Here is a 16218-nt window from a genome sequence, read left to right as displayed (position 1 = left end):
TTTTGTCTATCTGTCTCTGTCCCTCTTTGTCTCTCTCTGTGTCTCTGTCTCTCTCAGTGTCTCTCTGTCTCTCTCTGTCTCCCTCTCTCTCTTTCTCTCTCTCTGTTTCTCCGGCATTCTCATACTTAAGCCACACCTCTACTTCTGGCCTTTTGTTGGTTAATTGGAGTTAAGGGTCTCAAGAACTTTTCTGCCTGGGCTGGCTTTGAACTTTGATCTTCAGATCTCAGCCTCCTGAGTGGCTAGGATTACGGTCACCTGATTATTTGGTGTTTTGAAACAAGTTTCACTGTGTAGCCCAGGCTAGCCTCAAATTTTTCCTTCTGCCTCAGCTTGCCAAATATAAGTTTATGAGTATGAACCATAAATATTAGTAATCTTCTTTACACCTTCTCAGTAAAAGAAGTATTGAATGGCTTTTATGGGGGGAGCAAAAGTAATCAAAATTGATAAAATACTTGAGTTGCAAGGACTCAAACCCAGATAAAGTATTTCTATATGGAATATTTCAGAGTGGTAGTTTTAAGTCTCCCAAATAAGAGTCAAGTGCATTGAAAAATTATTTCCAAGCAACAAAATTTATGCTGTAGGGGCCAGGAGTTTGACTTAGTGGTAGAGTTCTTGCCTAGCATTCATGAAGCCCTGGGTTCGATCCCTTGGTACTACATACGTAGAGAAAGCCAGAAGTGGTGCTGTGGCTCAAGTGACAGAGTGCAAGCCTTGAGCACAAAGTATCCAAGGACAATGCCCAGGCCTTGAGTTCAAGCCTCAGAACTGTCAAACAAATAAACTTATGGTATAGCAATTAGCCTCTTGTTCACCCATCCACATCATGGTTCTCTGCTTTTCCTAGCTTAATGATTTCTTCTGCCCTATTCACTTGTGTATCCCTTTAGTTCTCCTGTGTACTGACACACGGCTCTCAGTGTGTTGCCTACAGAAACACGGGATGCCTTCAGTCATTGAGGGCTACTCACACCCCATCGATGTGCAAGTAGGTCTGTGCCAGTAATAGCTACTGTACAATAGCTAGCTGCCTTCAACCTCATCTGTCAGATAACTTCAAAACCCAACTCTTCTTCAGATGTAAGGCTGTAGTTTAAAATTTAAAAAAAAAAAACCCACAGGATAAAAATTTTGCTTACAAGACTGTGTGGTAATTAAGTCCACGCTTTCTGCCCTGCAGGGGATTTCCAAAGAAGGCCGGGAGAACTGCTAGGATTGCCTCCGATGAAGAGATTCAAGGCACAAAGGATGCGGTCATTCAAGATCTGGAACGAAAACTTCGATTCAAGGAGGATCTCCTGAACAACGGCCAGCCGGTACTGAGAGACAGGGAACAGTCGCTGCCCACATCCTAGATCGCTTCCTTTCATGCACTAAGGCTTAGCCTCTTGACATTCCTCCACACAATTATTTTATTACTTCTTGAACCTCAACCTCCCTCTTAGAGAGTTAGAAGAAGGAAGATCAGCTTTGATTAGGGTTGAGAGAGCAACCAAGTGATAACACTGTTATAAAGGGAAAGAAGCTGGGTGTGATGGCACATCCCTGCAATCCCAGCTACTCTAGGATTTGGTTCTGGAACAGCCCCAAAAGTTAGTGAGTCCCATTTCAACCAATAAGCTGAGCCATGGTGGTTTGCATGTATAATCCCAGCTACACCGGACGGGGATCACTTTCTGAGGCTAGACTTTGAGGGTGGGAGGAAGAAAAACTCTATCAGAAAAATAAAGGGCTAAAGTTATGGCTCAAGTAGGAGAGCGCTTTGCCTATACAGCACAAGGTCCTAAGTTCAAAACTTCAGTACTACCAAAAACAGGAAAAAAAAAAAAAAAGAAAGAAAAGATAAAGAAACATGAGGTTCCAATCCTGGCTGGCAGTTGTTGGGAACTGGAGTGTTTTGTAAACAGATGCAATGAATTGGAATTCAAGCACCACAAAGAGAATTCTACTCAAAATACACCTACAGAGAAATCATTACTGAAGTGAAACTCCTTCTACCCAGCTACGGATTCATTACTCTCAAAGTGCAGTGCCTGTCCCACAGTCTCATGCTACTTTGTCAAAGCAAAACGAAAACAACTAGAGATGAAAACTAAGTAGGAGGCCAAATGCCGGTGGCTCACGCCTACAATCCTAGCTACTCAGGAGGCTGAGACTAGAGGATTACAGTTCAGGAAAGTCTGTGAGATGCTTATTTCCAATAAACTATCAAAAAGCTGGAAGTGGAGCTGTGGCTCAAGTGGCAGAGCACAAGCCACAAAAGCTCAGATTCAGTACCCAGACCCTGAGTTCAAGTCCCAGGGCTGGCAAAAATTAAAAGAAAAGGAAGGGAAAGAAAATGGAGGGAAGTAGAAGGAGGGAGGAAAGGAAAGGGAAGGGAAAGGAAAAGAGAAGGGAACTAAGTGTGTTTTAAGGCTGCAGAATTGTAGAATATATGGTAGAAAATATATGAGACATTTCCTCCATTCATCTCCATGTTTCCTTATCCATTCTTTGGTTTATCAGTTTAGTGGTAAACAATGTGACAGTGAGTTCCATAGATTTTCACACTGAGAGTTTAGGACAGGAGGATAAGATTGCCTTATAAAAAAAAATGGGTTCTTCTGTTTATTCCTAACATTACTGAGTTTGGCACTGTAGACAAGGGCTTGTATTTCTATATCCATATCATAGAAACCCAGCTGCAAAGTAAGTCTGGCTTCTACTGGTAGCAGGTGCATTCTACTAAAGGAACCGGTAGCAAATGGATCCTTTTTCCTTTATAAGTAACAGAATGGAAATCACTCCAGGCCTCTACTGGTATCTGTGCTAGTTGCCATAAGAAAATAAGAAACGTGGCCGGGAGTTTGGCCTAGTGGTTAAAGTGCTTGCCTAGCATGCGTGGGGACCCGGGTTCGATTCCTTGGTACCACATACATACAAAAAAGCTGGAAGTGGTGCTGAGGCTCAAGTGGTAGAGCTCTAGACTTGAGAAAGTCCAAGGACAGTGCTCAGGCCCTGAGTTCAAGCCCAGGACTGGCAAAAAAAAAAAAATAAGGAACGCTTTTTACAAGAGCCAAGATTGTATTTTTTTAAAAGTCTCTTGGAAAAATGAACTCCCTGATTTAAACAGAGTTGAGAAATTTAATTTGCATAATAACATTCTAGCATTTCATCACTCCACAGGCCACTGAGAAACTCGCCTCCCCCTCTCCTGGTGCCTGTCCTTGCCTTATTCATGAATAAATTGAACTTTAGGGGTACTTGGCGCTTGATTGGTTTCACTTCCCGGTTTGTGCTGGAACTATAACCAGCAATTACTGGAAATTGTAAATTTACCCAACATATTTTCCTGATTAGAGAATAACCAATACTATTTGCATCAATATTCACAAGTTGATCAGAAATAACTTCCATACTTGGTCAAGGTTCTGTCTTACTCATTGCTCCCTCTTCCTAATCAAATCCATTTGTAAAATGCCTAAGGAAGTAGATGAGTCTCTGCATTTCCCCTAGATCCATACATAATTCTAACACACTTTAAAACCCACATTTGCAAGCCTTGTACAATCATTCTTTTTCTGGTATTTACTGAGTATCTACTATGTAGCAGACACGGTGTTGACTGGTGCAGGTGTTTCTGTCAGAGCTACCTCTTCTCTTTATCTTCTGGATTATTTTTTCTTTTCCTGTCCATTGGTCTTGGAGCTTATTCAGCTATTCTGAAACCTATGAATGGCTTTGGAAAGAACATTTCCTTTACAGCATATTTTGCTGTTAGGCTATCTTTTCTTTTTTCCTCTATATTTGTCACTAGGATAAAAATGGCATGTCTTTGCTATGGAGTCTCTGCCTTGTTGCTTACCATTCACTTTAAATTTGTGCTGTATCAGCTGGCTGCTCCCAAACTTAGAATTGGAGGATCATAAGGACGGGTGGGGGAAAACACTGATGCAAGGGAAAGAAAGAGATGTCCTTTGTATATGAAAATCCTAACAGAAATTATGTTTTTAAAAAATCCTTTTTCTTAAGACAATATATACTTAGAGATTTTTTTGTGAGTCATGGGCCTTGAACTCCTGAGTAGCTACGATTAAGGCATGAACCATCGTACCCAGCTTATACTTATAGATTTTTAATTTGTATTTTTTGTGGCTTATTTTGCTTAGAGGTTAACATATGAAGAGAGAATGGCACGCCGACTGCTTGGTGCAGACAGTGCAACCGTCTTCAATATCCAAGAGCCAGAAGAAGAGTCAGCAAATCAGGTAGGTACTGGGTTTCTCTGAAATCTGAGAAGAAAAATGATTCTTCCTTGAAATTCGCTTTGTGAAAAGGAGAGGCAAGTCCCTAGCTTTGCCAGGTATATTCCTTCTGACATCCTCAATCATGGCTAATGTTTATTAGGTAAATACTGTCAGACACTGGCTTGTGGGGTTGTTATCATTAGCACTATTATGCTTTTCATCTTTGTGTGTGTGTGTGTGTGTGTGTGTGTTTGCCAGTCCTGGTGCTTGAACTTGAAGCCTAGGTACTGTTCCTGAGCTTTTGTGGTCAAGGCTAGTGTTCTATACATCCTGTTGGTTGGTTGGTTGGTTGGCCTTTTTTTTTTTTTTTTTTTTTTTTTGGTAGTTAATTGGAGATTAAGAGTTTCATGGACTTTCTGGCCCAGGCTGGCTTTGAACAGCGATCCTCAAATCTCAGCCTCTTGAGTAGCTAGGACTACCAACATTCCCCAGCTTTTTTATTTTATTTTTTTATTTTTATTTTTATCTTTTTGGTGGGTCATGGAGCTTGAACTCTGGGCCTGGGCACTGTTCCTGAGCTTTTCAGCTCAAGGCTACTGCCCTACCCTTGAGCCAATCCCCAATTACCATTTTCTAGAGTCTCAGGTCCTTTTGTGCCTGGGCTGGCTTTGAATCTTGTTCCTCAGATTTCAGCCTCCTGTGTAGCGAGAATTACAGGCATGAGCCACCGTGCCTGGCTCAGCTTTTTTATTTTTAGTCAGGTATTTTTCCTTTTGAGTATCCTTTTGTTTTCCTGCCTTGTGCTTTGAGGCAGAAGAAATGCTTTGTGTGGAAAAACATTTCTCCTATCTGCATTATTGGAGTAAATTAATAAACATGTCATTATATTCTTACTATCAGCAAAACTGAAGTATCTACATACAGAGAAGACGGCCTTTGTTTTTCACATATATAAAGCACAACCAGCAAAAGACTTCAAATGTTTTTTTATTCCCCTACTACTAAAAAATACTAATTTCTAGAGTCTGATATAAATCACTTTATAGTATCTATTATTTTCACAACCTTAAAAAAATACTTCTAAAAAGAATCTAAATGGTCAAGTAACCCTTTTTACTATTTCTTGAACAATGGGTCATCCTTCATAATCTGAAAGCTTTTCAAGATTAAATATTCCTGTCACAAAAGTTTCACTTCAAAGCAAGATGCCTGTAATGCTAACTACTCAGGAGGCTGAGAAGCCAGCCCAGGAAGAAAAGCCCCTGTGAGACTCTTATCGCCAATCAACCACTCAAAAACTGGAGGTGGTGCTGTGGCTCAAGCGGTAGAGGGCTAGCCTTGAACAAAAGACTCAGGGACAGAACCCAGGCTCCAAGTTCAAGCTCCACAACCAAAAAAATTAGTTTTGCTTAAGTAAACTAGAAATCAGTCATGCTCTGTCCTGTTGTTTCTGAGTCTTCACCTCTTTTTTTCATTGTTGCAGGACTTTGGGTCTCCTCCTGCTTCTCTAGGGAGTTCTCTGGACGGTCAAAAGGTTAAGCTCTTCCCTTTCTTCTCCTTCTTGCTCTGTGCTCTGCTCCTCTTTCCGCCTGTGGACATCTGTCTCCACTGCCATATGTTCAGTCTAAATGCTATGGTCATTCTGGGTTTTCCTTTAATATCAGATAAAATTGCTGTACTGTGGCTTTTCCTGTCAGTTATTAAGTTTGGGTTTAATTCTGCCATAGGTGAAAACTCTGAGCTTTTTGTTGTTGTATTAAGAATGGGTCTCACTATGCAGACCAAGCCAAACTCATCACGTCATCCAAGGTAGCCTCAAACTAAGGATCCACAGCCACCTAAGTGACTGGTATTGTATTATAAATATATGCCATCCACCTGGTATTTTAGATATCACACCTGGGTACTCTGAATTTTACATCATGATAAAAAGCCGTATCTGCCATTCACTTTTTTCTAAGAGAAAAAAGTGACTAATTCTTTAAGTAATTCAACAGTAATTAAGCAAAACAAAACCAACTTGTGTACTCTTCTGTTTTATTCCTACCTTTGTACCCTTTCCCTGAAACCAAAAGGAAAGGAGTGTACTTTTAAAGAAAACTCTGAGTCCACTCTAAACCCCATCTGTAATATGTTGATAGGCTCTTGGTTTTTTGCTGTTGTGTTTCTAAAGGAAGTACTGACACAATTATTGGCCATGTTTTTCTTTTAAAGAGATGATTCCCAAAAAGCTTCTGTTTAGGAGAGCTATCTCAGATTGGGGTCATTATAGGTAAAGAAATACTGTGATTTTTTTTTTCATTTTCATTTAAAGTTGTTAGTGTTAGCCTTTTGGAGAAGGCAATGTCCTGGCATCAGCTTTACCTTACCATATTTCCTTTCTGTTTCTTTTATGAACAGTTTAGAAATTTATAGCCCTTTGTTTTTTTCCTTCTTCCTTTCAACTACCACCTCTACTTTTCATGAGAGAAAAGAAGGGGAGGGCCGGAATATAGCTCAGTGGCAAAGCACTTGCCTGGCAAGTGCAACATCCTGGGTTCGCTCCCCAGTACCAAAAAAAGAAAAGACAAAAGGAAAAGAAAAGAAGGGGGAAAATTGATCTTTTTTGTTTGTTTGATTGGACTTAAAAACAATTTGAAATTATAAATATATATGTATATACATATATATAAACATATCTAAATAAGTATATATACTTACTGCCAGATGTTTTTGTCTTCTATGGAACTGAAGAGAGCCCTGACAATGTTTTTAAGCTCTATGATTTTAAAAAAAAAATCCTGTCTCGAAAACTGGAAGTGGCACTGTGGCCCAAGTGGTAGAGAGCTAGCCTTGAGCACAAAGAGGCTCAGAGACAGTGCCCAGGCCCAAATCCAAGCCCCACACCAAAAAAACTAAGGCTTCATTGGGCAGGGAGAAAAGAAAGATTCATCAGCTCCACTGTACTACAAAGCATCATGACTGCTCACTTGAACTTGCTTTGTGTGACACAGGAATACAAAGTCTCCAGCTGTGAACAAAGACTCATCAGCGAAATCGAATACAGGCTGGAAAGGTCTCCTGTGGAGGAATCGGGGGATGAAATCCAGTATGGGGATTTACCCGTGGAAAACGGAGTAGCGCCATACTTTGAGGTGAAGCTGAAACACTACAAGATCTTTGAGGGCATGCCAGTGACCTTCACATGCAGAGTTGCCGGGAACCCAACACCTAAGGTGAGCCTACAGTGTGACTTTTTCAGAGCCACCTTCCTCGGTCTTCTGCTGCTACAACAAAACATCCAAGACTGGGTAATTTATAAAGCCAGTTTATTTGGGTTTCTATTTTAGAGGCTAGGACATCTACAAACTCAATGCTTTGTGCTCTTTTAACTCGCAGCAGAAAGCAAAGTTCTCCACAAGGCCAGACAGAGTAAGCATTATAGTCATTTTTATAATATAGCATTCCTAAGATAACATAGTCATCATTACATCCCTGAGCAGATTAACCCACTAATGAGGGCTCTGCCCCACTCTGTCTTACTTACTTCTCAACTTGGCTGCACTAGGGAACAAGTTTCCAGCCAGTCAGTTCTAGGGACTCACCCGTACTACGACAAGAGTTCTACTTTCTGATGAGGATTTGACTTCCTAAATACACCAAACATGGTAGAAAGAAGATATGCAGACCCGCTTTGTCAGTACTCACAGTATAAAGTGCTTTAAGTACCCTAGCTTCATAGATCTTGGAAGCTAAAGAGTGGTGGTAGGAGTTAAAATACAGTGAGGTTTAAGGAAGGGAATTCATGGGATGCAATGGGACAGAACCAAACAGAAAAGAGAAGATGAGAGGAAGTGAGAAGCAACCCTAAAAACAGCTGAACAGGACGTTTTCACACACCTCTGTCACTTACCTCCCATTGTTACTTTGAAATTGAAAATGACTAAAGAGAACTGTATGGGTAAGTGGACAGACTTAGTCTTGAACCCAGTGCTCTACTTTATATAAAACTGTATTGTTCCTCTCTGGTCATGAAAAGTTTAAATCTTTAACCTATAAAACCAAGGTTTCCCCAGTGCTGGAATAAGGGAGGTAGATAGGTGATGTATACTGTTTGAAAAGATAATCAAAATTTCTGAGCCGGGCATACCTGCACATACCTATAATCCCAACACTCAGGTGGGGGTATAACAAATTTGAACCAGCCTGGGCTCTGTAGTATCACCCTGTCGAGAAATAAGTAGTTAATTAATTGATTAAGTACAGAGCCCTCTCCCTACAAGTATGGAAATGCTGCATAGGATGCTGGCCTGTCATGAAAAGGAGAAGTTAAATAACTGCATTAACAGCAAAGAAACACACACAATTATACTTCTAACTGAAGCAAAAAGAATAAAAAGCAAAACATTGAAACCTCAAATTTAAACTATCATATGGATTGCATCAGAAAGAGTATATATCTATATATTTAAATTTTACTTGTGGAAGATTCAAATCCTTAGGTTTCATTCAGAAGCCTGCAGTTTTTTCCACAGTTTAAGGCATATCCGATTGTGCAGGGTAGAGTCGGGGAAAGGCTAAGAATATAGGGTGAAATGAAAACTCATAATCAGGCCTAGCTCATGACCGCAAGTTGTAGAACAGCTGCAGAGCAAGCATGAGGTCTTGAGTTCAATCCCCGGCACAAGTGCTCTATGTAGGAATAAACAACTATCCACAGAGTCGTCAGCATAACAGCAAAGAAGCCTGTGCCTAGTGTATATGGAAGTATCTTCAGAACGCTCTAAAGTAACTATCTTTTCAAAGGCTGAAAGCATTGTAAAGGGCATAGAAACTATGAACCAAGTAGAGATACCAAACAAATACAAATTCATAAAATAAGCATACAGAAATGAGAAATACATTGGTCAGGAGTCAAAGGTTCACTAATGGTGCAAAAGAACTAAAAGGAGAATCGGCAAAATGGAAGAGAGAAAGTGACCTCGGCCCTGGATCCTCCTGATTTTGCACTTTTGCTCTCTCCACCAGGAAGGACATGCCATCATTCTAACTTTCCCTCGGAGTCCCACAAACACGAACTTGCTGCTCACAGGTGACACCCTCACGTGAACGCTCGGATCAGCTGTGCAAGCCACACTATTACCATCTGTCCTCCAAATCCTGCAAGAGTCCATCTGTGACCTTTAATCTTTCCTTCCACAGATCTATTGGTTTAAAGATGGGAAGCAAATCTCCCCGAAGAGCGATCACTACACCATTCAGAGAGAGCTCGACGGCACCTGTGCTCTCCACGCTGCAGCCTCCACCCTGGACGATGACGGCAACTACACAATCATGGCTGCCAATCCACAGGTGAAGGAGGGTGTGGGGTCTGGGCTCTTTTCTGTGTTCAGACTGAGCAACTGTCTACATATAAATGAACTTGAGGTTCTTTCACTTGTGAAACAATTGTTCCAAATGCATTATCCATCTTGCTCTTAGACAGGACAATTCTTGATTGCATGAGTACTTACTGCATCAAGAATTCCTCTACAGGAATAATTCTGGTGAGGGCGGACATGTCTTCCATAGCTGTAAGGCCTTTCTCTGCTTGTGGAGGTTGTGGAGCTGCAGAGATGGACAGGACAGAGTCCTGAGGGAGAAAATCAGCCTATATATGCTCAGCAGAGGAGTCCTGTGGGGATAACTCCTTTCAATAACTATCGAACAAAATGAATACCAGGAAACAGATTTTTTTTTGTTGGTCGTGGGGGGAGGCACAGAGAGGTAGGATTAAGTTCTATGAAGAAAACGAAGAACACACAGAATAAGACGCATGGATAGATGATAGTAGAAGAACTCCAAAATATATATCAAAAGAAATTCACAAGCATTGATGTAATTCTTGGCCCATATTAAAGCAATAGCACCTCACTCTCACTTTCACATTCTAACATTCCGGATCTGTTTGTTGTAATATAGATAGTTTTTTTTTACATTTGAATTTGGATTTAGGATCAAACCCCAGTCCTGCATAGGATTTAAGCAGAGGCTGCTATGTGTCAGGTTAACCAATCCAAGCAAAGCCTTTCCTGAGGGTTCTATGTGTTTTAGACTACAGGGAACACAAAATCAGGAAGTTAATTTGGGCCTCAAGAGCTCAATGTGTGACAGAGTAATTTTCTTAAGTTTATAAAACTTGTGTAAGTCATATATTTTTTAAAAAACAACAGCTAAAATTAAGAATTTTATTACACAACTGGTAAAGACTATCCAGAAGTCATCTTTAATATATATATATATCTTTGATTTATTTATAACGCTCCATATTTCATTACTCCGTTTAAGAAAACTATTTCATTTATGGTCATACCTTCCTGACCTCAAAAGACAAGTAGGTTATCACCTTGTAAGCAACTGGATAGGGGAAAAAGTGATATTTTTACTGAATTTTCTAAGTTTTAGAGTAAGGGGTAGAGTGACAGCCTAGCAAACTATAGTTCTACAAATAAATAAATATGTTACAAAGTGTTTCAAGTTTGTACAAGACTTATTCTATCCTAACATTCTATAATCATATTAGGGTACTTTTCTCCAATAATATTAATATTAGAAGGAAACTATTTATCCAGAGCAAAAAGCAAACTCTTCATTGTTCATATGCTTTCTTGACATTCTGATTCTAATAATATAACTATTATTCTCTAAAACAATCAAAACCATAGCCTCCATTAAGAAGTTGTATTTTAGCCAGGCACTGGTGGCTCACACCTATATCCTTGCTACTATCCGAAGGCCAGCCTTGGCAGGAAAAATCTAACAAACTCTTGTCTCCAATTAGCAAGCAAGAAAACTAGAAGTAGCGCTGTCGCTCAAGTGATAGACCAACAGCCTTGAGAAAGGAAGAAAAGCTAAGGGACAGGACCAAGCCAGGACCTCAGTATAAGCCCTAGTACTATACTGGCACAAACAAATATACCCTACCTCACCCCCCAAAAGAGGTATGCACTCTAGCATCAGATAAATCAAAGTTGGATTCTAACTCTTCATTCATTTCTTATGTGCCTTTGGGCAAACCATTTCACTTCTCCATGCCTGTTTCAAACAGCATTCCGTTTCCTGGCCCACAGCATGCTTTCAAATAATGTTACTCATTATAATTAATTACCTTATTACCCCATCTCAGAAGAGCCACCTTAAGCCGTGGCCATTGGCTGTGGAAGCAGGATGGAGAAGATTGGCTCCTGCTAGGTAGCCAGTTCCCACAGAACTGCTGGAGAGCTCTGGGAACAGTTGGAGTGGGATTTCCATCCAACTGGATGCTCGTGTGTGGTCTTGTGGCCTCCTGCCTCTTCCTTTTGATCACCCTCCTGGGAAAGGAGTAAGGCAGCAGAAGGGGCTGTGCCACACTGCCACAGCTGTGGGTTAGGGTGGAGGAAGCTGTGCACTACAGACCCTGCCACACCCACAACACAGCTGCCTCTTGCCACACAAGAACCTGGGAAATGGTCCTCTGCTCCCAGCATCCTCTGAGACAGCAGTAATTCTGCTCTGTCAAAGCAGAAGTCCACGTTAGCCTTCTCTGTTTCTTTGGACAGAAGACAACGTTAGTACAAATGGCCTGGTTTACATCAGGTAACCAGGAGCCCAGCCCTTCTCACAGAATGTCCCTCCCAGCTGCCAGTGAGGTAAGCAAAGGTAATTATTATAATAGCACAGAGTCTACCAGATTGTTTAAAACATACCAGTTCCCCATGCCTAGAATTCTAAATTCCAAATACACTCAGTATTATAGCTCAGAGGTGTGGCAAAGAGTCTCCATCTAGATTACCAAAGACCGATAAAAGGAGATTATTTTTCTTCAGTTGTGGGCTTCACCTCTGGGCCTGGGTACTATCCCTGAGCTTTTCAGCTCAAAGCTAATGTACCATGTTGAGCCACAGCGCCACCTTCAGTTTTCTGGTGGTTAATTGGAAATAAGATTCTCCCGACTTCTTTGAACCATGATCCTCAGAGAATCTCAGCCTTCTGAGTAGCTTGGATTACAGGCGGGAGCCACTGACAGTGGAAAAGAGGAGAAATTTTATAGATTGTCTGAGGAAGTCCTATAGGGAAACATGAAGAACTCAGATGATACAGATGAATATCCCCCACTCACCCTGCAGGGAGAGAATTTCCCTACGTACGCCACTGGGTAAAAGTTGTCCAAATTTTTGATGATTCTGAGTGATTCAAATTCTACGTATTGATTCAAAGAGATAAACTTCTTTTATATGTAATACATATATGTAGTACTACTTCAGGACATAGTATATGCATGTCGACGTGTCTTAGATGTAGGTTTGTTGAGTTGTTGTCTACACGCTAGAAAGAAGTGGATTATTCACTCAGAAAAGAAAGTGGGATCGAAACCAACACAAGTCACAGGCCATATTTCTACATAATCCTTGGCATGAAAATTATCCCTTGTATCTATAGAAATGCTTATATGGACATGCTTAATCCTGCTGTAATGACAACCTAACATCTGTTATTCTATGTACAAAGTGTCTTGTTAGTCTTATTTGCAAATCAAAGCATAATTTAAAAGGAAAATTTCATAAGTAGGTACAAAGACATCAAAGTAAAAACTTCTCAAGCCATACTCATTCCCAAAGTATAAAATGTAGTTGATGGGGGGGAGGGGAGAACGACTCCATTTCCTTGATACTCTGACTTTTTTCAGTGCTTAAAATATTTGGGTTTGAAAAAGCGACAACTAACCTATTGTATCCTATAAGATGTAAAATGACCAAAAGATGTGGAAAAGAGAAAGGAGAAAAATTAGTGTTTTAATGAAACAGAGAGGCAAGGCTGTCCTGAGCCATGGAAAATAATTACAAAAATAGTCAAGGGAAGGGTGAGAACTGAGGAGAACTACTATTATTCAGGAGAATAGTTTATAGACTATGACATTTTTCCACGTGGCCAAGCTTTAGGGAGTAAGAAACACACTGGATACTCTTGTCTGCCTCCAAATTCCTGTACAGAGAGAACACAGCTTCAAGTCCACACTGGACTGTGCCTCAATCACACTCCATGTGCACAATTCCAGAAACTCATTAGAGACCAAAGTCATCCCAAAGTTTAGCAACATGATGAGTGATTGTACAGCATTTCACCAAAGCTAAGGCCAAAATGAGGATCACAAAAACAATTTATTTTAAACTCTAATCCTATCTTTAAGACACCACTGAATCTAAACATGAATGTTTTACTTTGTTTTGCTTTGTTGCTAAGTTACTTCATATTGTATTAGGATTTTGGAAGGGCTGTTTTTCAGTTTGCTATTTCTTCAGATTGCATTATGTATACAAGTGGCAAGCTTTTTATAAAGACCTGTTGCCACAAGTGAAATTCATAAACCATGACTATAAATGTCCTGTTCCCATTATGTAAATAGTTGGCCTTGTATGAAACATCAAATAATCTTTACAAGCTGGATGCTTAATATAGAAACGCTGTAGCAATTCAAACTTATTTGTACTATAGCTTTACACTGCTGATCTGTTCAGAATAGAAAAGTAACAGAGCTCAGTTAAATCTCAAATGTAAAACAGTCTGTTGATTGTTTTGTTTTAGCATTATGTTTCCTGGCTTATTTCGAGCTTCCCTTCCATTGTGTCGTTGTGAGTTAATAAAGCAGACAGAAATAAGAACTTGAAAAGCAAGGACAACAGCACTGAATGTGCACCACACACAGCCTGCCACTTCTGATGCCTGCTAGGCTCAGCGGGTGTGTGATTCCCTCTACCCAATGTAATACTGCACGGACATTCTCCTCATTAAGCTCAGGCTATAAAACCCAAACTCTCTATGAACGCACACTGGCACCATCTTTTAGCTTATGTATTTTGTTTTTCAAAGAGTAATGCCAAAATTATGTAACTTCTAAGTTTCAAAACCTTCTGAGATGCTCTTGATTGCATATTAGTTACCAATACATTAAGTCAACACCTTTATATTTGTCAAATTAGTACCTAGAGTCCCCATTTGTTTGTTTTTAAATCATGGAGCTTGAGCTCAGGAGGCCTGAACACTGTCCCTGAGCTTTTTCCACTCAAGGCTAGCACTCTACCACTTTGAGCCACAGTCCACTTCCAGTTTGATTTTGTTGTTGTTGCTGTTGTTTTGTTGTTGTGGGGGGATAACTGGAGATAAGAGTCTCTTGGGCTTTCCTGCATAAACTGACTTTGAACTACAATCGTAAGACCTCAGCCTCCTGAGTAGCTGGCATAACTGGAGTGAGGCACTGGCGCCTGTATGCCCTCCCTTCTAATATGCCCAAGTGAAGGCTGGTGTAGACACACAAAGAGTACAAATGATAATCTACAAATTCCACCTTCTGAGCTGAGAGCATTACATATGCAGGAAAAAAATAATTGTGCAGAATTCCTTACTTAGTCATCTGGTTGTTATTATAACTGAATCTATATTCAGCAGTACAGCATTTAAACATTTCGAGGAGCATTTGTGTGCTGTGCACACAACATCAAATGCTTTCTACATCTCTTACTCATTTAAAACATCATGAATACTGAAGTATTCACTCTATGGACCTATGCTACAAGCTAGGGAGGTTACGTGGCCTGCCTGAAATCATTCAACTGTAAGGAACAGAGTAATTTAAACACGTGGGCAGTGTGAATAGAATGACAATGGTCATATGAAGGAGTCTGAGGCTCATCCCAATATTAGAGAACACAGGGAGAGCTGAGAGTGGTGGTGTGTGCATGTAAACCCAGCACATTCCCAGTACAGGAGGATCATGAGATTCAAACCAGTCTGTACTTCATAGGGAGACCCTGGGTCTAAAAGAAAAGACACAAGGAACACTGAAAGGAAGAGGAGACATTGGTTAAAATAAGTAGAGGAGCCGGGAGTTTGGCCTAGTGGTAGAGTGCTTGCCTACCATACACAAAGACCCCAGTTCGATTCCTTAGTACCACATACATAGAAAAAGCTGGAAATGGTGCTGTGGCTCAAGTGGTAGACCTCTAGCCTTGAGAAAGCTCAAGGATGGCGCTCAGGGCTTGAGTTCAAGCCCCAGAACTGTCAAAAATAAATAAATAAAGTAGATTTTTTCATCAGGTAAGAGTATACCCCAGTTAAGTGTATGCATTTGAAAAAACTTATTGCAATTAGCCAAGTCTAGGCTGGGGCCCCAAAAAATCATCTTGATGCATACCCATATACATGCAATGTCTCCTACACATGGTAACACAGTACCATGAAGTTAGTAATGATTGTTTACATACTATTTGCTATTTATAAGATCTTCTATACACATATGATATCTATCTATTTATATATGTATTTACATATATGAGAAAATGGCAAAACCAAGTTCATTTTTAACAACTCATATCTGCTTATTCAAATTCAAGATTGAAGTATGAATTTTACCTACCTTATATATTTTTGCAACCAATACGTGACTCATTAATACTAACTTCTCTTGTGTATCCTCTGAGTTCCATATGACAAGGAAGGTTGGATAAATCCGACTCTATGTTTTGTGTTAATAAGCAGAGCAGGTAGTAAAGAAACCTCATCTCACATCTGCACAGATGAAGCTGTTTTTATAAAACTAAACATATACTTCCTTGCCCTCAATCTCAAAAGCAAATCATGGGTTTATGTGTTAATTTGATAGGACATCCAGTATAATAACAGCAGTGTCATATTTTATATTGAGGGTCTTCTGCAGCACTTAAGAGATCTGGAGAGTTTGATGACTTAATTTTCCATTTCCCAGCTAGTTTGGTGAATCTTAAGCGTTTGCCAAGAGCACAGCATGATAGAATAGTATCAGGTGGCAAGGGTTTCAGATAATTTTCTGGGGGCCCGGAGAATGGCCTAGTGGTTGAATGCTCACCTAGCATACACAAAGCCTTAGGTTCGATTCCTTAGTACCACATACACAGAAAAAGCCAGAGTGGCACTGTGGCTCAAGTGATAAGAGAGCTAACCTTGAGCAAAAGGTGTC

General features: G+C 40.2%; 1 protein-coding gene across 5 annotated transcripts in view; it reads left to right on the top strand.

The window, feature by feature from the left end:
* Positions 1-16218, top strand: part of Palld (palladin, cytoskeletal associated protein) — a 316862-nt gene that overhangs the window by 288372 nt on the left and 12272 nt on the right. For 4 of the 5 annotated variants that reach the window (XM_090354212.1, XM_090354210.1, XM_090354213.1 and 1 more), the window contains 5 exons: positions 1187-1322; positions 4155-4253; positions 5716-5766; positions 7226-7447; positions 9414-9563. In XM_090354212.1, coding sequence (XP_090210338.1) covers positions 1187-1322; positions 4155-4253; positions 5716-5766; positions 7226-7447; positions 9414-9563 — 658 coding nt within the window. The remainder of the gene's footprint in view (positions 1-1186; positions 1323-4154; positions 4254-5715; positions 5767-7225; positions 7448-9413; positions 9564-16218) is intronic. The other variant, XM_090354211.1, reaches the window with a different exon arrangement.

Source organism: Megascapheus bottae, chromosome 20, assembly GCF_031878675.1.
Source record: "Megascapheus bottae isolate mThoBot1 chromosome 20, mThoBot2.hap1, whole genome shotgun sequence".
Lineage (NCBI taxonomy): Eukaryota > Metazoa > Chordata > Mammalia > Rodentia > Geomyidae > Megascapheus > Megascapheus bottae.
The sequence above is the reverse complement of the archived record's forward strand: the minus strand, read 5'-3'. Positions and strand labels throughout refer to the sequence as shown.